The 24,384-nt window shown below is 42.8% G+C and overlaps 1 protein-coding gene across 2 annotated transcripts in view; it reads right to left on the bottom strand.

Annotated features, from left to right (window-relative positions):
• Positions 1-22,390, bottom strand: part of BLVRA (biliverdin reductase A) — a 38,206-nt gene extending 15,816 nt beyond the window's left edge. Inside the window, exons 1-4 of one of the 2 annotated variants that reach the window (XM_059170599.1) lie at positions 22,254-22,329; positions 15,390-15,422; positions 12,122-12,173; positions 838-1,008 (exon numbers count right to left, since the gene is read on the bottom strand). In XM_059170599.1, coding sequence (XP_059026582.1) covers positions 838-842 — 5 coding nt within the window. In that variant the 5' untranslated portion in view covers positions 843-1,008; positions 12,122-12,173; positions 15,390-15,422; positions 22,254-22,329. Of the gene's footprint in view, positions 1-837; positions 1,009-12,121; positions 12,174-15,389; positions 15,423-22,253 lie in introns of both variants that reach the window. The other variant, XM_059170598.1, reaches the window with a different exon arrangement.
• Between the last annotated feature and the right edge of the window lie 1,994 nt (positions 22,391-24,384).

Below are 24,384 nucleotides of genomic sequence, written 5' to 3'. Positions count from 1 at the left end.
CAGGTCTCTCTAGTGCCCTGGATGGTCTGTGTGGACCATCACAGCAGTTAACCACGCTTTGTTCGATTTCTCTAAAGCATTAAAAAGCAGAGAGAGGTATCTAGGTTGCTCCCCATCCTCTCTCCTCAGCCAACACAGTGTCTACATCTTGTTCACAATTAACACGCATAAATGACCTTATACCGTGTGAGTTCGGTGACTGGCGTATGTAAGGAAGTGGTGAGTGGTGGAGGAAGGGACTGCGTGAGTGTGGGTCAGAGAAGAAACACAGTGAGAAGTTTGGTTTTGACTGAGTTACAGGGGATAAAAGTGAGGCTCAAAATTACCAAAGGGAAAAAAATACATGTTGCTTAGATGATGGGCTTTGGAATCAAACAGACGTGTATTCAAAGTTAGGCCTTAGACTTTCTAGCTGTGTGTCCATAGGCAAATTACATAACCTCTCTGTGGCTCAGTTTCTTTATCTGTAAAGCGGGGTTCATAATGCTATCTGTATCAAATAGCTGGTAAGGCTTGTAAAGCCCAGGGCCACTGCATGGATGGCTATGACGATAACTGATACAATGATTAAATGGCACACACCGATGGCCTTCTTTCAGGCCAAGCCACCATGTGTTCACTGTGCCCCTTGTGTCACCATCAGGCCCTACTCTCATCTTCCCTGCCTTTGTCTTCGCTGTATATCCTCACTGCAGGTCCAGGACTCCGGCTCCCAGACTCATCCCAACTTGCGATCTAGTGGGGTTGACCCTGAGCACGGTTCCCTGGAATGACCCCAGAGCTGGCTCTCTCTCTTCCTGGGTCTGGAGAATCTCTATGTCCCAAGCCCTAATTCACCTCATTGGTTTTGCCACGAATTACAAGGCACAGGATAAATGCCAGCCACCTGGACACGAAGCCAATCAGGTTCAGGAATGCTGAGGAAGGATGCGGATTCCGCAAGTCCCTGATCCGCACAGAGCCGGCTCTGCCAACGCCAACCACCACCACTCCGAACTTCCTCTCAGGCTGAAACACAAGGACCAAGGAAGGATTTTTAAAAACAGTCAAAGCCTCCAGCAGAGAGCAGCAAAACAAAGACACATCAGCAGGACCAGTAGAGTCCAGACAAGGGAGAAAAGGAGCCGACCCAGAACACACATGAAGCCATAGCATATGAGGGGGGGGGACTAAGACACTCCCTGAGCCGAGAGCCTGGGGAGCAGTGAGCTCCACCCAGCATATATTTCTTTCCTTTTTTTTTTTTTTTTAAGATTTTATTTATTTATTTGACAGACAAAGATCACAAGTAGGCAGAGAGGCAGGCAGAGAGAGAGGAGGAAGCAGGCTCCCTGCTGAGCAGAGAGCCCAACGCGGGGCTCCATCCCTGGACCCTGAGATCATGACCTGAGCCGAAGGCAGAGGCTTTAATCCACTGAGCCACCAGGCATCCCCCAGCACATATTTCTAGAGACGCTCTGACGGTGTCATCCGCAGAGAAGGCTCCTCACGCTTGGCGTTCCATTTCCACCACCTCCTCTCCAACGATGAGAGATTTCCCTCTTTAAGACGTACCTCTGTACTCCCTGAATCCTTCCTCCAGGGGGCATGCAATCTGATACAGGAGGGCTCATTCTTAGAGAGATGCAGCCACCCAGGACACGGGGCAAGCCATGAGCGGTCGGTCACCTTATTCAGATGCCCCACTACAGCTTCTGACTTCCAGACAATTTCACTCCCACTCTCCGGGGAAAGCTTCCCCAGTATTCGGGTGGACTGTGAAGGGCGGTATGCAAATAGTACCAGAGTGAAAAATCAAGTCGATTCTTAAAGTTACAGAGCCTCTCAATTTATCCAAACTGATAGAAATGACCTCTACCTCGAACCCAGTCCTCCTAGGGTGTCTCCGAGTGTAGAAATGGGAATGTCATCTTGGATTCACCCATTCCTGCCACCCGTGATATGTGTCTGTCACCATTTCCCACTGATTCTGCCCCTCCCTGTGTCCGCAGCTCTAGGGCTGGCCCAGGATTTCTTGGCCTAAGTCACCTGGTCTCACTCCTTCCAAGCCCATCCTTCCCACGCATCGCCCACAGGCTTCCCAGAGCAGCTGCTTAAGATAAAACTGCAGTCCCTCCCCTGATTAAAGCCCTTCATTTCCCAGCTGTTACTGGCTGATGGTGTCCTCCCAAAATTCATATATTGAAACCCTAATCCCTAGTATGATGGTATTAGGAGATGGGGCTTTTGGGGAGGTAACTGGGTTTAAATGGGGTCACGAGGCAGAAGCCCTCATGAATGGGATTAGTGCCCTTAGACGAGTCACAAGAGACCTTGCTGCTTCTCTCTATGCTCTGCCCAGGTGTCAGCAGTCTGTAACCAGAAGAGAGCCCTCAACCAGAACTTGACCATGGAACCTGATCTCAGACTTCCAGCCTCTGGAACTGGAAGAAATAAATTTCTGTTTTTTATAAGCCATCCGGTCTATGGTACTTTATCGGCTTTGATAGCAGCCCAAACTAAGATACCGGCTAAAGACAGAAAAATACTTAAGTCCAAGTTCTTTAAAAAAAAAAAAAAAAATGCTGAATCATTATGCTGTATACCTGAAACTAATATATTATTCTATGTCAATTAAATCACAATTAAAAACATACTTTAAGATAGAAAAAAAAAAAACCCTCTGCCCCTGGGTGTTCATGGAACAAAAACATTAAAAATATTTCATTCTCTACTCCAGCCCCTCACCCAAGGTGTAGTTCCCTCAGATTCTCCCATCTCGGTAAATGCCACACCATTCACTTAGCTGCTCGGGTCCCTAAACTTGGGAATTATCCTTGCTTTTTTCCTCTGTCCCCCATTCCATACCCAATTCATCAACAAGTTGTCAAGATCCATCCATAAGCCTTCTATCTACTTCTGTCCATCTTCATTGCTACTCCCTCTCCCAAGTCACAATCTCATCCATTCGACGTTCCAGCAAACTTTCTAACTGGTTCCTTTGCTTTACTCTTTGCCCTATTCTGTCTACTCTTCATACAGGAGCAAAATGATCTTTAGACTAAATATAATCAGTTAATTATCTGCCCCTCCCCACCCAGGTTTCAACTCTCAGGAAGCCACCTGTTATACTCAGAATTAAGCCCAAACCACTTGCTGTGGTCTACAAAGGCCTTTGTGATCTGGCCCCTGCCTATTTCTCTAAGCTCATCTCCTAGCCCTCTCCTTCTTGTCACATTGGCCGTCTTAAGTAAACCATACATGCAAAGGCCCTCTTTTAGCATGTCACCGTCATTTTGCACCTCAGGGCCTTTGCATGTATGGTTTACTTTGAAAAAGTATCAGACTCCAGGGATGTATTGTGGACAGACCCTGCTCTTTTTTTTTTTTTTTTTAAAGATTTTATTTATTTATTTGACAGAGAGAGATCACAAGCAGGCAGAGAGGCAGGCAGAGAGGAGGAAGCAGGCTCCCTGCTGAGCAGAGAGCCCGATGTGGGACTCAATCCCAGGACTCCGAGATCATGACCTGAGCGGAAAGCAGCGGCTTAACCCACTGAGCCACCCAGGCGCCCCGACAGACCCTGCTCTTAACAGAGATCTTAAAGAAGGAAGAGAGCAAACAAGTCAACACATGAATAAATGTCAAGTGATAGTGTGCACTGCCAAGATAATGAAGTGGGGTAAAGGGCATAGAGGGAGATTATAGGAGGGGGTGCTTTGGTTTTGAAGGGGTGGTGAAGGAAGGCCTCTCTGAGGAGGCAGCTTTGAACAAAGACCTGTATATACTGAGTAAATGACCCACACAGTTACATGGGGGCAAATGAGGCAGAAGGAGGCATTCTTTCAAAGGCTTCAAGGGAGGCAGATACCTGCAGGGCTTGGAAATAGTGGATATAATCATAAAACATGCAACAACATATGTCTTGTACTTAAATATGAAAGTCTTAGGGTAACTGGGTGATGGACATTAAGGAGGACAGGGGATGTAATGAGCACTGGGTGTTATAAGACTGATGAATCACTGAACTCCACCTCTGAAACTAATAATACATTATATGTTAATTAATTGAATTTAAATTTTTTTAAAAAGGCAATTTAAAAACAAGCAAGCAGAAAGGCCCGAGTATTAAAATGAAAACAACCATTTTGGTTGACTGCATTAAAAAAAAGAAGAAAACATAAAGCTGTCTGGTATCTCCCATCTCTCTCTTCTCTTAAAACTTTTCTTCTTTATATAATACTTATCACTTAAATATTTTAAAACCACTTTTGTCTATAAAATTTAAAAACAGATATTTAATAAATAAATAAATAAGAGGGTAGGAAAATCTTTACCAAAGACTTCTTTACCAAACATTGAGGACTTCCAAACTTGGCTCTACTTCTGGTCACCTCTCCCACTGCGTACCTTTAGACTTCTAACTTTCCAAACAACTGGAAAGTACGTAAAACTTTGTACGTTTGCTACCTTTAAGCCTTTGCAAATCCTGTGTCCCTTGAGCTCCTCCCTACTGCCCACCTGTAAGTCTTCAAAGCTTTGAAGACCTGGGCATCTTATGAAGTCCTTTCTGATGCTATTGGTTAGATTATTTATTTTTTTGCATCCTTTAAAATTCACCCATTTTAGTAAATGTCTATGAGTTTTGACCAACATACAGTCATATTACCACCACAAATCAAGATATAAAATAGCTCTATCATCCTCCTCCAAAATTACTTATGCTCCTTTGTAGTCAAACCTGACTCCCACTCCAGGCAACCGCTGTTTGCTTACTCTCTCAATAGTTTTGGCTTTTCCAGAAAGTCATATAAATGAAGTCATACAATATGTAGTGCATAAAAAATGCATTTTTTATCTACGTTGTTACATGTACCAGTAATTTCTTTCTTTCTTCTTCTTCTTCTTCTTTTTTTACTAAGTAGCAGTACTTTACTGTATGAATATACAGATATGTTTATCCATTTGACAAATGAAGAGCATTTCTCCTGCTCCCAGTTTGAATGAATTCATAATTTATTCTATTATGAATAAAGCTGCTATAGTCGTCATTGACTAGTTTTTGTGTAAATTAAACATGGTTCTTATTTAACTTGGGTAAATACCTGGGTATGAGTGCTGGGTCATATATTTAAGAGATTTGTTTGAGACTTACAGTAAATCATATGTTATGTTTGCTGGGTTTTATGTCACGCGTAGATTTAACTTTATGAGAAATTGCCAAACTGTTTACCACAGTGAATCCTGGAATGACTCTATGTACTATTGTGCATTCTCATGGCATTCCACCAACATCTAGTTCTATCAGGTTTTCTTCTCACCAACATCTAGTACTATCAGGTTTTTCTCCTCCTTTTCATTCTAGCCATTTTAACTGGTATGTTGTGGTATCTGTGGCTTCTACTTACATTTCCATAATGACTAGTGATGTTAAGGGCTGTTTCATGTGCTTATCTGCCATCTGTATATCTACACTGGCGCTGTGTCTATCCAAATCATTTGCGAACCTCTATTCGGTTGTTTTCTTATAGTGAGTTTTTAGAGTTCTTCATATATTTTTGATACTGAATTCATTTGTCAAATTTGTAATTTCCAGTCTGTAGCACGTCTTTTCATTTTCTTAAGAATGTCTTTCTAGGAGCTTGAAGTCTTAATTTTGATGAAGTCCAAATTATCAAAAAAATTTAATGTATCATTCTTCTGGCTAACACAAAGACACAAAGACTTTCTCCTATGCGTTCTCTCAGAGATTTAACAGTTGAAGGCTTAAAGTTTCAGTTACTTTATGTTCTCATTCGAATTAGTTTTTGTATATGGTGTAAGGTATGAATCAAGGTTCTTCTAAAAACATTTTTAGGTAGAGAGGCAGCCTCTCGAATGTGTATTCCACAGGCTGAATCAATTGCCCACAGTGAGGCAGAGGTATGCCAGGCTTGTATGTAAATATACCCAGACTTCACGCCCAGCTAATGTACCATCTGCTCTGGAAGCCATAATGAGCTTTTCCCCCTCTTTGCATATGATATCCAATTGTTCCAACAAAAATTTATTGAGAATAACTTTTTTTCCCACTGAAATCCCTTTGTACCTTTGTGATATTGTCTCAATTGTTGCAGTTTTATAGTAAGTTTTAAAATCAGCTACTGTCAACCTTCCAATTTTTTTCCCTTCTTTTCCAAAACTGTAGTTCTGCCTTTACATAAAAGTTTTACCATAAACTTGTCAATTTCTAACAAAAAGAAAAAATCTGCCAGGATTTTGAATGGGATTACATTGACTCTATAGATTAGTTTGGGAAAAAAAAGAAACAACTTGGGATAGTGAATCTTCACATTCATGAACATGATATATATCTTCATGTGTTATTCTTTGATTTCTTTTATTCTGTCATTTTCAGTGTATGAATCTTGTTTTGTTAAATTTATACCTAAGTATTTTGTGATTTTTAGTGCTGCTGTAAATAGTATTTATTTTTTAGCTTCCACTTTTAAACTGTTTATTGCAAATATATAATTGATTTTTGTATATTGAGTCAGATTTTCTACATAGACCATAAGTCAAACATAAATAGAGATGGTTTCAATTCTTCCTTCTCAATCTAAAGTGCTTTATTCAACTTCCTTGCCTTATTGCACTGGTAGGTCTTCTGCTATGATTCTGACTTAGATTAGTGGGAACAGACATTCTTGCCTCATTTTTAATCTCAGGGAGAAAACACTGGGTCTTTAATATGAAAAATGATGTTAAATGTAGATTTTTTTTTGCAGATACCCTTTATCGGGATGTGAATATTTTCTCCTATTCATATTTTGCTGAGATTTTTAAAAAATTATAAATGGTCTAGTTTTATCAAATGCCTTTTCTGAGTCTACTGATGTGATCATTTAAACTTTTCTTAAACTCTATTAATACAGTAATACCTTTCATTCCTAGGATAAACCTCACTTGGCCTTGCATTATCTTTTTTATATACTGATGATTCTAGTTGCTAAAATCTTATTAAAAATGTTTGCATTTATGCTCATGAAAGTTATTGGTAATTTTCTTATAATATGAAATGATTCCTAGCATAACTAATTTTATAAAAGTATTGTCTTTTTTTTTTTAAGATTTTTATTGCTAGAGAGAGCGCATGCACGCAGGCTCAAGCAGTGGGGAGAGGCAGAGGGAGGAGACTCCCCACTAAGCAGGGAGTCTGATACAGGACTTGATCCCAGGACCCTGAGAGCATGAACCAAGCTGAAATCAGACCCTTAACTGACTGAGCCACCCTGGCACTACATTGAGTATTCCATGCTCATGGATTGGAAGAATAAATATTGTTAAAATGTGTATACAGCCCAGAACAATCTATACTTTCAATGCCATCCTGATCAAAATTCCACCGGCATTTTTCTAAGTGCTAGAACAAACAATCCTAAAATTTGTGTGGAATCAGAAAGGACCCCAAATTGCTAAGGAAATGTTGAAAAAGAAAAACAAAACTGGGGCATCACATTGCCTAATTTCAAGCTTTACTACAAAGTTGTGATCACCAAGACAGCATGGTACTGGCACAAAAACACACACATAGACCAGTGGAACAGAGTAGAGAGCCCAGATATGGACCTGCAACTCTATGGTAAAATAATGTTCGATAAAGCAGGAAAAAATATCCAACAGAAAAAAGACAGTCTCTTCAATAAATGATGCTGGGAAAAATTGGACTCAACCATTCTCTTACACCATGCACAAAGATAAACTCAAACTGGAAGAAACACCTCAACATGAGGCAGGAATCTATCAAAACCCTAGAGAAGAACATACGCAGTAACCTCTTCTACATCAGCCACAGCAACTTCTTTCAAGATGTGTCTCCAAAGGCAAAGGAAACAAAAGCTAGAATGAACTTTTGGGACTTCATCAAGATCAAAAGCTTTTGCACAGCAAAGGAAATAGTCAACAACACAAAGAGACAATCCACATAATGGGAGAAGATATTCGCAAATGACACTAAAGACAAAGGGCTGATATCCAAGATCTATAAAGAACTCCTCAAACTCAACACTCAAAAAACAGATAAATCACGTCAAAAAATGGGCAGAAGACAGGAACAGACACTTCTCCAAAGAAGACATACAAATGGCTAACAGACACATGAAAAAATGTTCATCATCACTAGCCATCAGGGAGATTAAAATCAAAACCACATTGAGATACCACCTTACACCAGTCAGAATCGCCAAAATCAACAAGACAGTAAACAGCAAGTGTGGTAGAGGATGTGGAGAAAGGGGAACCCTTTTACACTGTTGGTGGGAATGCAAGTTGGTGCAGCCATTTTGGAAAACAGTGTGGAGATTCCTTAAGAAATTAAAAATAGAGCTACCCTGTGACCCTGCAATTGCACTACTGGGTATTTACCCCAAAGAAACAGATGTAGTAAAAAGAAAGGCCATCTTTCTTACCCCAATGTTCATAGCACCAACGGCCACAGTCACCAAACTGTGGATAGAAACAAGATGCCCTTCAACAGATGAATCGATAAAGAAGATATGGTCCATATATACAATGGAGTATTATGCCTCCATCAGAAAGGATGAATACCCAACTTTTTGTATCAACATGGACAGGACTGAAGGAGATTATGCTGAGTGAAATAAGTCAAGCAGAGAGAGTCAATTATCACACGGTTTCACTTACTTATGGAACATAAGGAATAACATGGAAGACATTAGGAGAAGGAAAGGAAAAGTGAAGTGGGGGAAATGGGAGAGGGAGACAAACCATGAGAGACTGTGGACTCTGAGAAACAAACTGAGGATTTTGGAGGGCAGAGACATGGGGAGTTAGGTGAGCCTGGTGGTGAATATTAAGGAAGGCACGTATTGCATGGAGCACTGGGTGTGGTGCATAAACAATGAATCTTGGAACACTGAAAAAATAAAATTAAATTTAAAAATAAAAATAAATAAATTAAGTAAAGTAAACATAAAATAAGTTAAATAAACTAAAAAATAAAATAAAATAATTTTGGAGGAACTTCAGGGGGTAAGGACATGAGGACGAGTGATGGACCACCACTCTGGGAGGGGAAAAGGAGATTCCAAATAGGAAGAATAACCTAATGTTTTTTAACCACTGTTTACAAGGATCAAAAAATTTAACAACACATTGGTGAGTATGGAAAAACAGGTGTATTCATACAATGCAAGAGGGAGAGAAAAACGGGCAACTTTTGTGGAGAACAACTTGGAAAGTATTTATGCAAATACTCTGTGGTCTAGTAAATCTGTTTCTAAGAATGCATCCTACATAAATACACAATGAAAAGACTTAGGTTTACTGCAGCCTTACCTGTAATAGCAGAAAACCGCAAATAAGATACATATTGTTAATGCCTGGCTATGTACACTATGGTATGTCCTTACAATGAAATATCACACCACTATAGAAAAGAATAAGGAAGTTCTTTATGTATTTAAAGGGACTGAGCTCCAAGATAGATTTGTTAGGTGAGAAAAGCAAGACACAGATCAGTGTAACACAGTTTGTGCAAAAGAAGGAGGGGACAGCTGGAGAGAAAAGAAATATTTGTGGTATACATTTAGAATCTCTCTAAAAGGACAGCCAATAAACTAGTTAACTCTGTTTGCCTGGGAGCATGAGAACCGGAATAGCTGGGAGGGAAGAGGACTTTTCAGAAATCTTCTCCCCTACCACCAAATTCTTTAAAATTTTGAATCATGTGGATATATTAGTTATCCAAAATAAAAACACTTAAACTAGATACATATATCCAAGGGATGCTCCAAGCAGACTGGAACTCTACAGCTTGTGGACTCTTTGCTTACTCCTATCTCCGTACCTGGGGGTCTCTCTACAGTGCCCAGAATCTTCTGCTGCCCCACCCTGAGGACCTCCTGCCCCTGACTGTCCAGTCCACTGACCCTAATCGTTTGACTCCTCACCCCTCCAGGCTACAACTCCTGCTTCCACTCCCACTTTCTGGCCAAGCTATAATCCGGTTTCCACTGCCACGACTCTCTGCTTCATCACAGACCATCTTTTCATTGATAAATTCAAGGCCTTTTTCCCAGCCGCATTCCCCTGGACCTCAGACATATTTAAAACTTAATTGGACTTTCCCTCCTTTCTTGGCTTCTCTCATCTCATACTGAGGTTTTCTTTCTTTCTTTCTTTTAATTAAAAGATTTTATTTATTTATTTGACAGAGAGGTCACAAGTAGGCAGAGAGACAGGCAGAGAGAGAGGGGGAAGCAGGCTCCCTGCTGAGCAGAGAGCCCAATGCAGGGCTCGATCTCAGGGTCCTGGGATCATGACCTGAGCTGACAGATGTTTAACCCACTGAGCCACCCAGGCGCCCAAGGTTTTCTTTTCACACTTCACCACTTTCCTTCTTCACTCTGCCCTCTGGATGTACGTACTTCCCAGGATCAATCCTTGTCCCTCTGTTCTTTTCTCTTCCCCATATCCCTGGATTTCAGGGAAAGGGGATCCCTTCATTCCTAAGGTTTCCATGACCACCTTTATGCTGAGGACTCCAAAATCCCGAGCTGTGAGCCATCCTTTCCTCCAAGCTCCAGCTAAGAAGAAATGCCAGCTGGTCATTTTCAATTGCCACCTGGCCATCTCACTGTGACCTGGATCACAATCTTCTGTGCCAGGTGCCAACCATCCACCCCACCTGGCTGGCTCTGCTTTGATCTTCTGGGCAAAGGCCAGTGGCTCCACGAATTCCCTAAGGGACCCAGCTTGAAAGGCTAGAAGTCCTTGGAGTTGTTCATGTATTCAACAGACTTCCTCTGAGATCAGACTAGCTGAGGCTGAAAATCCCTCCCCACCCTTCTACTCCAGCTAGACTCTGACCCACAGCAAGTCTTCCCTGAAATTTTCTGGTGTGTGATTTCCTTCCTCTGTATTTTAACTAGTCCGTCTAAGTTCTGGATTGCATGACAAGACTACTAAACAGTTTCTGAACCATCCGCTCACTTCACTAAATGATGACCACCATTTGCTGAGTACAAACAAGGTATGAGGCATCACACCAGGTGCTGCGGGTATGCTAAGATGAGTAAGATACAGAGAGAGCTATATTAGATGTCAGAGAATGGCAAGTAACAAAAAAAGAGGAGTTAATGAGAAGGAGGTATCACTTCCAGAAAGAAAGACCTGAGAAACTTTTCATGTCTTAGAAATGAACTGCATTGACAACATTAGCTGAGCTGGGCACCTGGGTGGCTCCATTGGTTAAGCCATTGCCTTTGGCTCAGGTCATGATCCTGGAGTCCTGGGATTGAGTCCCGCATTGGGCTTCCAGTTCTGTGGGGAGTCTGCTTCTCCCTCTGACCGTCTCCCCTCTCATGCTCTCTCTCTCACTCTCTCTCTTTAATAAATAAAGTCTTAAAAAAAAAAAAAAAAGATTGGCTGAACTTCTTATGCACAAGAAGACGGGCATTAAGAGAGTCAGACATCAGCGCTCACACAACCATTCTGCCCCCAATACCCCATGCCTTGAACAAGCTACTTAACCCTCATTTCCTTCACCTACAAAACAGAGGTGATAATAGCATCTTGCTCATAGGTGTCTTGTGAGGATTCAATTATGCACAGCGTGGGGTACTGTGCAGCAGATTAACTCTATGTTTTATCTTGAAAATGTAGTCCTGAGTGGAAAAAATAAGAACGAGAACAAGCTAAAACCATAACACAGTAATACAATTAGTGAATTTAAAAGTATACTACACTGTGGTTGCCAGGGGCTCACGGTGAGGAGCAACAAAAGCAAGGAGTATTTCGGAGTGAGGGTCTAAATGCTGATTGTGGTAATGGCTATGCAAACTGATACATGTGCTTTAATTCACACAACTTGTGCACCAAAAAAAAACCAAAAACAAAAACAAAAAACACATTTTATGAAATGTAAATGTAAAGAGTATTTGTACAAAAACAGTAACATATACTTTCATGAATACACGGAAACAAGAAGGTAATCATTTAATCCAATAGGACAATAGCATAGTTGTCTTGGGAAGGGGAGAACAAGGATAAAGACCACAAGGAAATCAGAAAATAAATACAAGAGAGGAGCCCTGCACACACCAGCAAGGACCTCACGTCACAAATCGGGGCTGAGGAGTACCTTCTATGCTTGAGGTGTCCTCCTCTGCCCCCCAAGAGGGAGAGAGAATGACCTAGAGGAGGGTAAGGAAAGGAAAGGAGAGTAAGTACTACAAGTGAAGAAGGGACAAGGAGGCAGGAAGTCAAGCAAGAAAAAGAAAAATTTGGAAGGTATTATGGTCTCACTTACCGGTAAATCCCATGAGTACAAGTACCGTATCTATAATTTTTTTTGCCATTAAAGCCATCAAGCTGAGTCTAAAGTCTGGTACAGTGTACTGTTACACTTCCACTTTAGTGATTAAATCAAGAAAACAGGATTTACAGCTTGGAGCTTGGGAAAGGAGGGAGGAGGAGGTCAAGCTTCCAGGCCACACACACAGGTGACTGTGGTGCCATTCCTGAGAAGCCTATTTGGGGCAGCCGAAAAATAGCAGGTCTACTTGTTTTGGAAAGAGTTGGAGCACCTGGAGAACCTCTCAGTGGAGACGAGCAATCCAGGCTTCTCATGTGCAGATCTGGAGGTGGGGAGTAGGATGTGGTCGAACAAATCCACTGGGGACATTCCTGAGCATACGACTAACAAAAACTGTGGGATCAGATGAGCAGCCCGGGACGATGGGCGGGAGGAGGAGTATCCTGGGAAACACAAAGTTTTCAAAAGCAGACAGAACACAAGCCTAAAAGTCTGAGAAGTGAGTAGAGAGCTAGGCAGAAACCCTGGGACGACATGGGAACTACTTGAAGAACACGGCCAACAGGGTCAAATGCTTCAAAAGGGAACTTTCCACCAAATATGGCAATAGGGATGCTACTGGTGACCCTTCCTTGCAAAGTTTTGGTGGAACAGTGAGAACCAAGTCGGACTGCAATGAAGCTGACATAAAAGGGAAGTGAGAAAGTGGTCTCAGACACTGAAGGATGGGTGTATAAGGCAGAAGAGGAGTCGGGACAGTTAAAGGGGAACCCAAGGCCTAGCGACGTTTTCAAAGGTTGAGAGGAAAAAGCCATCCAAGAAGGAAGGGTCAAAGTGACAGGAAAGAAGGGGTAACTGATGAGTGGGGGGACTGTTACCAGGCCAGGCTGTATAAGCTTCTATCAATGCAAAGTTTCTAATTTTTCTTCAGAACTCCTAAGACCATGAGAATTTGAGTGAGTCACAAGGCCCTTCACATAAGGGGTCAGAGGCACCAGAAAGTGCTTAAAAGAAGTCAGCCCTAAAGTGGGGAAGGCCAGTAGGCTAGTTGGATCAGTCAGTAGGAGACTCACTTTGGACTTTTACCATTTTGTGGCTTTTGAGCTTTGTACTATGTATGTGTATTGAGATTATTACAAAAATAATTTTTTAAAAAATTATTATTTAAGATGAATTTCACTAAGAAAGATACCTGACTGCAGTAGTTTGAGAATGACTTGGAGAGAGGAAGATATGGAGAAATTACCTACGGACATCTCTTTCAAGAAGCCTCCCTTTGAAAGACACGAGAAAAACAGGATTATAGTAGCTTGACAAAATGTCACGTGTGGTTTTTTCTGAAGAAAGTAAGAACTAAAGCATTTTGAGGGGAGCCTGCATGGCTCAGTTGGTTAAGCAGCCGACTCTTGGTTTTAGCTCAGGTCAGGATCTCAGGGTCCGGGGATCAAGCCCCACGTCCGGCTCTGTGCTCAGTGGGGAGTCTGCTCGAGAATTCTCCCTCTCCCTCTTCCCCCACCTGTGCTCTCTCTCTATAAATAAATAAATCTTTAAAAAAAAGAAAATAAAGCCTTTGGAAATAAGAGTCAGAATGAGTCCGCAAAAATGAGGCTAACAATGCAGCTGGTAAAGGAGATAATTAGGGAGGCAGGGTGAGGTCTGCAGAGGCAACAGAATTTGCCATTCAGAGTATGGACAGGGGTTTCTAGGGACACTGGATACGACAGGCCTACTCTCCTTTCTTCTTCCTCTATCCAGCCCAGGCATGGGGGTAAGGTGCTTCAAGGGCGACCTGATTAGTCCAAGCCAATTGGTAAAATCTTAGCTCCTCTAACCCAATAACTAGTCCAGGAGTGGGCATGTGGCATAATTCTTGCCCCTAAGACCTATGCCACTAAGACCTAAGGAGGCAGTAGGTGTTACTTCACAAAACAGAGGTCCCTGCTTATCTAGGAGAGCTGCAGGAAGCTGTCTTCTTCTCCTGCTCAAAGTGAATGAGGAAGCACGTTGCCTCAACTGTGGCTGGCAGCCATCCTATAGCCATCAGGGGCATCGTCTCCAGAGGAAAGCTAACATCTGGCCGAAGAGCAGAGAGATGACATGATCCTAGATCATGAGGATCGCCGGGCCAGTGGATCAGCCGGCCCTGAAGCCTGCCCTCCACTGGGACTTCCCAGATGAAAAACACATGATGTTGGGTTTTTCTACACTCACATCCTGGAGCTCTCTCACTAATAAACATCCCTTTCACTGTGACAAGAGGAGTAAGGCGAATGGGAAGGCAGGAATTGAGAGAGATGATGTCTGATGGTTCTCATTTTTCTCTGTAAAGTAGGAAGTGGTCCAGGTACTAAGAGTGAGGAAGGAGCAGGGAGGAATGAGAAGACGGGAGCTGGCCGTTCAGGGCAATGGGAAAGGGGGCCGCCTGCAGCTCCGCGGAGGCCGGGGATGCTGTGCTGAGCACCCCACGAGGGTCTGGACACATTCGCCAGCTGTCAACAGCATGAAGCTGTGCCACTCACCCAAGACCCCTGTCCTGGGTCCGCCATGTGGCTCAACAGAAGAGGAAAAGCAGTTGGGGACATCAGACCAAGGGTGATCCTCTCCTCTTGGAGAGGAGTAAAGGCAAGAAGGAGCTGATCAGTCAGGGAAAAACAGAAGGGCAAAGTGACTGGAAATCTCAGCAGATCAAAGAACAGGGATAGTACAACTGAGAGCCCCTAGGAGACAATGCAGAGAAATGTCGTAGTAAGCAGACGTTAAATGTCCCCAGAATAACACAAAGTAAGGCTCTAGGCCCAGCACCCTTACACCCTGCTGCCCACTCAAGCCCCAGCCCTTCAGTGTTATTTCAGCTTGAGGTACAATCAGTAAATTCCAATCTAACTGAAGCCGGTCAGACACAGATAAGAACGCAGAAGGGCCCAATTTTTCCATATCGCCCAGAGCCATGTACATGTTGGCAGGCGGGAAGGGAAACGTTTTCAAGTCTGTGCCAATGTTTTTGAAAGTTGTGTAGGGAGAGAAGAAACTCAGTGAAGGAAGAGGAAAAATGCAAGAAAAGCATTCCGTACACCGGTCCTTTGAAAGCACTCACCTCTGCATTCATCTTGTTCTCCTACTTCCGTGGCTGTGAAGACAAAAGCAGAGGTTAGGACACCTGCCCCAGACTCCATGCAGACACTCCCTTTGCCATCCCACTTTCTCCCACACCTTGTTTTTTTTTTTTTTTTTAAAGATTTCATTTATTTTAGAGAGAAAAAGAGCGCACGAGTGGGAGGGGGAGGGGGAAAGAGAGGGAGAGAAGGAGAATCTCAAGCAGACTCACAACTGAGTACAAAGCCTACCATAGAGCTTGATCCCATGACCCTGAGATCATGACCCCAGCCAAAACAAAGAGCTGGACGCTTAACCCACTGAGCCACTCAGGCGCCCATCTCCCACACTACCTATCATCCCACTGGCCCTATCGTCCCCAAATGCCTCCACCACGTTTACCCCGCCAGTAATGGTACCCAGGCCAGTGTCTGATTCTGAGGCTGGTGGAGGCTGGGATGTCATATGCCAATGATGTTTCTAAAGAAGGACATTTCCAACCCTGAAGGTCTGTCCCCTATATTGGAAGAGTGACTGTAACTATAATGCCTATGTGTACTTAAAAGAATGGTGCTTGTCCCAAAGTTGGTGCTTGGAAGGGATAGCTTTGGATCTGCCTTTCTTTTTTTTTTTTCCCCCCCATGAGGCTCAAACTCATGACCTCCTGAGATCAAGAGTTGAATGTTTAACTGACTGAGCCACCCAGGAGCCCCAGATCTGCCTTTCTTGTATAGAGACAAGCAAGGCAGTAGGAAAAACATCTTTTTCTTCCTCCTAGCTGACTTTCCAGAGGACTTAAATGTATTATGTTAAAAGAACAGTTTAACAGGCTACTTTGAACCCACAGCATGAAGGAGGAGGAAAGAAGGAGCAAACAGGCACATAGGAGAGACATGAGAACTCAGAGTAGAACTGAGAGGCCTATAAAAATGAGCCTTCTCATTCACTTGTCAGCGCTGTTAGAACTGCCCCTTTATTTCAACTAAGACTCGGGCAGGCAATGGCAGGGTGACTGCATGACTAGAGGTGACAGAGAAAGAACTAAAGCTTCTCCAGCCCCTCCATCAGAGTGGGATGTCTAGGAAGCCGACACACAGGATGCCCAGAGCTGGAGGGGAGGGAAGAGGGCCCTCCAGGTCCTCTGGGAAGGGAAGGCAGTGGTGGCCTCGGTCCTTGGACCTATCCTTGCATTTGATCTTATTCTGCTTCAAAATATAGAAAGGGTTGGACATCCTGATGATAACCACAAATGAGAAGAATAAAATCAAGAACACCCTTTATTAAAAATAACAAACACAAACAAACAAAGAAATTGACTCCTGACAGCCCTAGGAACATTTGGGATGGTCACCTGGGCTGTGTGTTGAAAATAACCCATTTTCAGTTATTCCCTTCCCTTCCCTCTTCTCGTTCCTCCTTTGTGCTTTGAGATGGGGCCTCATGACCTAACCGACCCGGCACGCATGCCGTCTTTCCGTTAATAACCTAGAGCCTTTTCATGATTCCTGAAAAACATGAAAAGGGAACCTGTAGAAGACAGACCTAAAAAGGAGGGAGTTACAAAGCAGGTAAGCTTTCCTCTCAGATCTCAGGAAGTCAGGATGCATGTAATGTCTTCCTATGCATTAAATATCTCAGAAGGACAATGAAGACACTAATAGCAAAGTTGGGGGGGGGGGGGCTAGAACTAGGTGAGGATGTGTGTTAAGCAGCAGCCTGGACTATAGGGTGTCCCCAAAAAACACCCCCCTGGTTGCTCTCTCCTGCAGATGCCCTACCCAAAAGTCTATAGTGTTTTACTCATATTCTTAAGAACTTAAAGCTTCCCTTAGAGCTTACATGTGGGTGGTAAAGTCAGGTAACAAAATGCACAAATCCAAGGAGGATAATAACAGCTGTGAGCCTACTTGTATCAAACTACTTGATATCAACACTAACCCACAGACCCTCTGCAAAAAAGCTAACACCAATTCTATTTTCCAGATGGGATCCCTGAAGTTCAGCGTGGGTAAAAGCATTTGGTCTTCCAGTCTCAGCACTGCAGCACTGCACTGTAATTTTTCAGACTTTCTGGTTCTAGAGCCAAACCGCCGAGTACTCCAGAGACCTCTACAGACAGGTCTTACACTCCCTCAGACAGTGACTATGACAAACAGGAGAACTGGTGTTGGTCCTGCTAAGGGACCAGTCCAAACAGCTTCCTCATCTGTAGGCTGAATGACTGGATTTTGTCCCTAAGGTCCGTTTCAGCTCTAAAATGTTCTCTGATTTCCACAAAAGGGAATTCAGGAGACTCTTAAAACAAGAACAACGCTCAACCTCATTTATGATCGCAGAATGCAAATTATTATTTCACAAAGACGCTCCCATCAGACTTCCAGAGATCGAAATGTTAGCCACGGTGCGGCGGTGGTGAAAGGGTGGGGAAGAACACGCTCTCTGACATTATTGGGAGCCTACAGATGGAGATCGGCTCTGTAAGAGGGCAGTCTGCATCTATGACAATTCCAAATGCACACAACCCCTGACCCAGCAATTCTGCTGCTTCCAATTATCTCCAGTGCCCGCATCACATTCAAGAGAAATCATTAAATTGTCCTGAGTCCTTTGTCCTTGTTGAAACATTGCTACTTGCCTTTCCTTTGAAATGAGAACTTCCAGGAGAGTTTTCCTATCAAAAACGTCTACAAAACACTGTTTATAAACTGCTTCCCCACAGAATCCGGGAAAGCGAAACAAAAGAAGACATAGAATGACCTGGAGAAATGCGCGTGAGACAGAAGCTCACTGAGAAATCCTATCTCACAATCATCATATGATCTCTCTGATATGAGGAATTTGAGAGGTGGGTGGGGGGTTGTGGGGGGTAGGGAAGGGAAAAATGAAACAAGATGGGATTGGGAGGGAGACGAACCATAAGAGACTTAATCTCACAAAACAAACTGAGGGTTGCTGGGGGGTGGGGGGTAGGGATGGGGTGGCTGGGTGGTGGGACATTGGGGAGGGTATGTGCTATGGTGAGTGCTGTGAAATGTGTAAGCCTGATGATTCACAGACCTGTTTCCCTGGGGCAAATAACACATTATATGTTAATAAAAATAATTTTTAAAAGTAAATTAAAAAAAAAAAAAGAAATCCTATCTCATTAGGCATCAGTGGTCTACTACCTAGGATCAATTACTCTCATGTATAAAGCACATTCAACTGAGGTATCCTGGCCAGATCCTTCAGCTGGGGTATCCTTCCCATGCTCCTTCCCCTCCAGCTTTCAATTCCCCTTATAATAAGATGGCACTGCCAAGAGGTACAACCCCCCCCACCTCACCCCCCCACCCCCGCCAGGAAAGAGCTGGCTCTGCCTTTCTACACTCTCCCAGCTCATCACACCGTTCTCCTCCTCCCCACTGTCCTGCCAAGACTAATTAAAGTTTGAAAAGAACCCAGGGAGAATTTTATTCTATATTTTAATATATTCTTAAATATCTAAGACCTGGGGCGCCTGGGTGGCTCAGTGGTTTAAAGCCTCTGCCTTCAGCTCAGTTCATGATCCCAGAGTCCTGGGATTGAGCCTCGAGTCGGGGTCTCTGCTTAGCAGGGAGCCTGCTTCCTCCTCTCTCTCTCTCTGCCTGCTTGTGATCTCCATCAAAAAATAAATAAAATCTTTTTAAAAAATTAATTTAAATATTTAAGACCTAATCCTATAGCAAGAAATTTAGGTTTGTTTGTTTCAAGGGTTTAATATTTAAATGGTCAAACACTAAAAACCTTTACGTTTCTGACTGTTGATATTATGTTTAGAAACATTTATAGATACACTTTTATTTTTTAGATTTTTAACCTTTTTATTTTTGTATTTTAATCCATCTAAGTTGTATTTTGGTGTATGGCATGAGATAAGACTTCATCTGTATTTTTTTCCCTTTTCCCTCAAATAGTTGAGTTGTTCCCAAATTATTAATGGACTATTTCACCATTTCCCCCATGACTCATTCATAAGATCTTATGATCTTATTCTTTTTTTTTTTTTTTTTCACTTTTTCTGCTGTGTCATTGACCTTTAGTCCCATGCCTATAATACATTGTTTATATGACTATGGCTTAACAATGTGTTTTTGTTTTCCGGTAGCTCAAGTTCTCTCATTAACTTGTGGAGTATTCCTATCTATTCTTGCTTGCTCGGGCTTCCAGATTAATTTTAGAACATCTTTGTCAAGTTAAAAAAAAATAAAAGCAAAAAAATCCAGTTTTACTGGGACTGTGCCTATAACTGTATCAAACTTGTATATTAATGTGAATTCATTGGTCTTCCCATCCAGAAATATATGGTATTTCTGTCTAGGATCAAGTACGTAAAAAAATGAAAAACAAAAAACAAAAAACCAGAATAATCTTGAGTGAGTTCCTGAATTACCACATAATGACAAATGATAGTTCAGGCTGCAGTGGTTCACTAGACAGCTAAAGAAAAAGAATCAACACTTTTGCATAAAAACCCTGCTTAAAGCAATTTAAAGTAGGTTTCTCCTTTCCCCACATCTACTGCAGCAGATCTACCAAACAGTACTGGAGTTTGAGCTTTGACCCCAAAATATGATGCACTAAGGTCTCTTCAGACAAGCTATCATTCTGGGAGATAACAGCCTGCCCATGACTCAAGAACCCAGAATCCTATACCTGGCATGGGCACCCACCACCAACCTGACCAAGGCCAAGGTACATGCGTTGGTTTCTGCACCACAAAAAGAAAAAAAAGAAAGGGCACAGATGAACTTAGACATAGTTAGATGACCCCTAGGCTCTTTTTTGGTGCTGACATGCTGTAATTCTAACCCACTTTACTTCTCCTTTTTTGTTCTCCTTTGGTTTAGCTTTCTCAGTGTTTATCTTGGTTCACTGGAGGTTATTAACTTTTCTGGTTCTCTCAGGGGCACCGACACAAGGAAACTGGGACAAGGCTGGAGTTGTCAGAGCCAGGGAAGCAGCTGCCATTGAAACTAAAACATACAAAAGGGCTGAAGAGGGAAAGCTTTCCTGGATACTCTCTCCAAATCTAAGCTACTCTCTTCCCCTCCCAACCTTCCTGCCACTACTACTTGCTCTGTTCCTCTTTATCAGCATTTTGAAACATTCTCCCTTTTCTTGAAAGTACCACTTTTCAACATTGTAGTCATGATGACTAATACAGATTATTTGTGGTGTTTTAAGATTTTATTTTTAAGTCATCTTTACACCCAACATGAAGCTTGGGCTCACAATCCCAAGATCAAGTCACATGTTCCACTGACCAGACCAGCAAGGAGCCCTTATTTGTGGTTTTCTATGATCCGCAATTCTGTTTTCTATTGGAATTCATGATAAATGATAAAGCATTAATTACCGAAAAAAAAAAAAAGAAAGTGATCTTGATGTTGATAGATATGATAGGAAAAAATGAGATAACAGGAGTCAAAAATATTCTTATTAAGGAACAAATCTCTAGTGTACTCAAATTTATAAGGGTATGCTTCTGGGTTTTTTTAAAGCAACTTAATTAATTCAAATAATTACAAACAGTATGCAACTCCGCTTCAAAACTGGGTTGAGATCAGAACATTCTGGGGCCCATAGGTGTTGTTAGACATTGATCTCCCAGAAAGACCAGAACCGTGGTTCCCTGTTACTGAAAGACTGGTTCTTCCTGCTGGAGAGCTACAGGAACCCATGAACTCCACAGCATGACTAACAAGTCAGGGAGGAGAACTGAACACAAACCTTCCACACAAGAAGAATGTGTAGGAGTAACCTGTGTTTCTAACATGTTAAAAGCTCTTATAAACAGAGAATAAAGTGATGGTAGCCAGAGGGGAGGTGGGGAGAAGTCTCTAGCATGCCCTACTTTCCAGATGACCAAACTATGTAACTAACCAAGTTTACCTTCCTAAAAACAAATATGAGACCCATAGAAACCTGTGCTGTGCTGTCAGATAGCCACAGACACATATGGTTATGGATGCTAGTTAATTAAATATAGAACGTTTCCACTATCACAGAAAGTTCTGTCGGACAGCACTGACACACTCTTTTTTGCGCCCAGACTTATTTTCTGTTCTTACATTCTCTGTTCCCAGTAACTAGACAGGTATATGTATATGTATATGTATGTATTTCTGACTATTCTACGCGGTTTTGTTGTGAACTTAATTCCTTCGTCCAACAACTCAGGGTTATCAGCACCTGGAAAGATCTTTGTATATATTTAACCTTGCTGTTGCTGGGAGCTCAGCCTTAGTTTTTTAGTGTCCTTAATTCATGCAACTCTCACAAGGGTCTATGAAATACCCGTACTTTCCGGCTTCCCAAGAGGAAAGCGCGGCCAGGAGAGGTTCAGGGTCTTGCGCATGATTCGTACTCAAGGAGCAGAACCCCGGCCACGCCGAGTCGCGTGGACCGAGCTGTCAGCCCACGTTCGCGCTACCGCGACAGAACCACGGGCTCAGCCCTGGCCCTTTAGACTACGCTGTGCACTTACACAGCTCCGGCCGACGTACGTCTACATTGCAACTGAAACCATAAACACTTTTAAAATAAAATAGATTTAATTTTTTTGAACAGTCTGCTTTTTGGCTATTTGAGGGAGGCCCTTCCCGGGAGGGCTTGCCCCGATGCCCGGCCAGCCAAGCCTCGGGACGGCCCGCTCCCCTCCGGACCCAGTGGAGCTGGAGAGGAGGCGCCCAGGAGGCGCCTGGGGGTTTGGGCCTTAGGCCTTGGGCCCGAGACCGCAGGGCGGAGCCCGATCTCTCGCTGGCCAAGTTTTCCAAGCTCCTGCTCAAAGGTTTTCTTAAAAGCTGCCCGCGACCCCCATTCCCTCCTCCGCCGCGCGCCTTACCTGCCGCTGGGCACAACGCTTGGCTCCCCGCAGTCTCCGAGCTGCCGCCAGCCCGGCCCCTGAGGCAGGCGCGCGCTCCGATTGGGCGAGGCGCGCGAGGCAGGAAGAATCGCAGAGGGGCGGGGAGAGCGCAGGTGGGGGGTGGAGAGAGGAGAGCCCCGCCCCAGAGCCCGGCGCCGCAGGGCTGGCTGTGAAGCGGCCTGGCGGCGGAGGGACTCTTCTTGCTCCCCCATGGGGAATCTGGGAAAGACTGTACACCCAGATTTGTGAGGCCTCCGCGCTGGGGTCCGGGGAGGCGGGGTGGTTGGGCCCTCTGTGCTCTGCGCCTTTTCTGGGCCGCACCCCCAACAGGCGAATCCGCGCGGTCCTCTTTGGCTCCAGATCAAAGAGCAGGCAAAACATTTTTTTGTTTTTGTTTTTAATTTCTTTTTCTGTCGGTGTGGTAATACACATAACATAAAATTTACCATCTTAATAATTTTAAGCGCACAGTTCAGTGATATCAAGTACATTCACATTGTTGTGCACTGATCACCACGATCCCTCCATCGTGTTCATTTTGTGAAACTGAAACTCTCCACTCGTTAAACAGTAAGTGCCCCTTATCCCCTGGCAAAGTATAGTTTTTTCCTTTACGATCCCATTGCTCTTAAGGACCTCCTATAAGTGGAATCACACAGTATATGTCTTTTAATGACTGGTTAATTTTAATGACTGGCAAAATTCATCCATATCACCTAGTTGCAGAATTTCCTCCCTTTTAAAGGCTAAACATTTAAGGTTTATCCGTTCATCCACTGATGGACACTTGAATTGCTTCCACAGTTTAGCTGTTGTGAATAATATTGCTATGAAAAGGGGTGTGCAAACACCTGAGACCCTACTGTTTTCCATGACTCTACCACTTGACATTTCCACCAGTAACGCACAAAGAGTTCCCATTTCCCCGAGAAAACACTCCTTACACTCATTTTCCCTTTTCTTGATGGTAACCATCCCGATGGGTATGAGGTTGCATCTCACAATAGCTTTAATTTGCATTTCCCTGATAATGTTGGACACCTTTTTGTGACCATGTTGGTTATTTGTATCTCTTTTGGAGAATCTTCAAGTCATTTTGAATCAAATTGGATGGTGTTGAGTTCTAGGAGTTCTCTATATATTCTGGATATTAATCCGCTATTAGATATATGATTTGCAATATTTTGTCCCATTCTGTGAGTTACGTTTTTACCCTGATAATAGTGTCTTTTTTTTTTTTTTAAGATTTTATTTATTTATTTGACAGAGAGAGATCACAAGTAGGCAGAGAGGCAGGCAGAGAAAGAGAGGGAGAAGCAGGCTCTCTGCTGAGCAGAGAGCCCGATGCGGGACTCGATCCCAGGACTCTGAGATCATAACCTGAGCGAAGGCAGCAGCTTAACCCACTGAGCCACCCAGGCACCCGATAATAGTGTCTTCTGAAACAAAATATTTTTACATTTTCATGGAGTCGATTTCTCTAATTTTCCTTTTGTTACCTTTACCTGTAATGTCATATCAGAAATCATTGCCAAATCTGATATCACAAAACTTCTCTCCTATTTTCTTCTAGAAATTTTATTGTATTAGGTCTTGGTCCTTGACCCATTTTGAGTTAATGTGGATATCCCATTTTCCCAGCACCATTTGTTGAACAGACTATCCTTTCTCCATGGAATGGACTTGGCATTTTTGCCAAAAATCATTTGACCATATATGTGAGGGTTTATTTCTGGGGTTCCTATTTTATTCCATCAGTCGATATATCTGTCTTTTGGCCAGTACCACAGTTTCAGTTGCCTATAGCTTTGTAATTGAGTTTTGAAATCAGGAAGTGTTAGTCCATCTCCTCTCTTATTCTTATTGTTTTGGCAATTCATGGTCCCTTGAAAATCTATGAATTTTAGGATGAGTTTTGTTATTTCCCTAAAAAAAAAAAAAAAAAGCCATTGGAATTTTTGTGGGGACCGAATTGAATCTGTATATTAGTTTGGGTGGTATATAATGATATTAGGTCTTCTAATACATGAACATGGGATGCATTTTTATTTATTTATGTCTTCATTAATTTCTTTTGGCAAGGTTTTAAAGTATTCACTGTGCAAGTTTT

Source organism: Mustela lutreola, chromosome 4 (genome assembly GCF_030435805.1).
Source record: "Mustela lutreola isolate mMusLut2 chromosome 4, mMusLut2.pri, whole genome shotgun sequence".
NCBI classification, from domain to species: domain Eukaryota; kingdom Metazoa; phylum Chordata; class Mammalia; order Carnivora; family Mustelidae; genus Mustela; species Mustela lutreola.
Note: the sequence above shows the minus strand (reverse complement) of the source record. Positions and strands in the feature narration are given on the sequence as shown.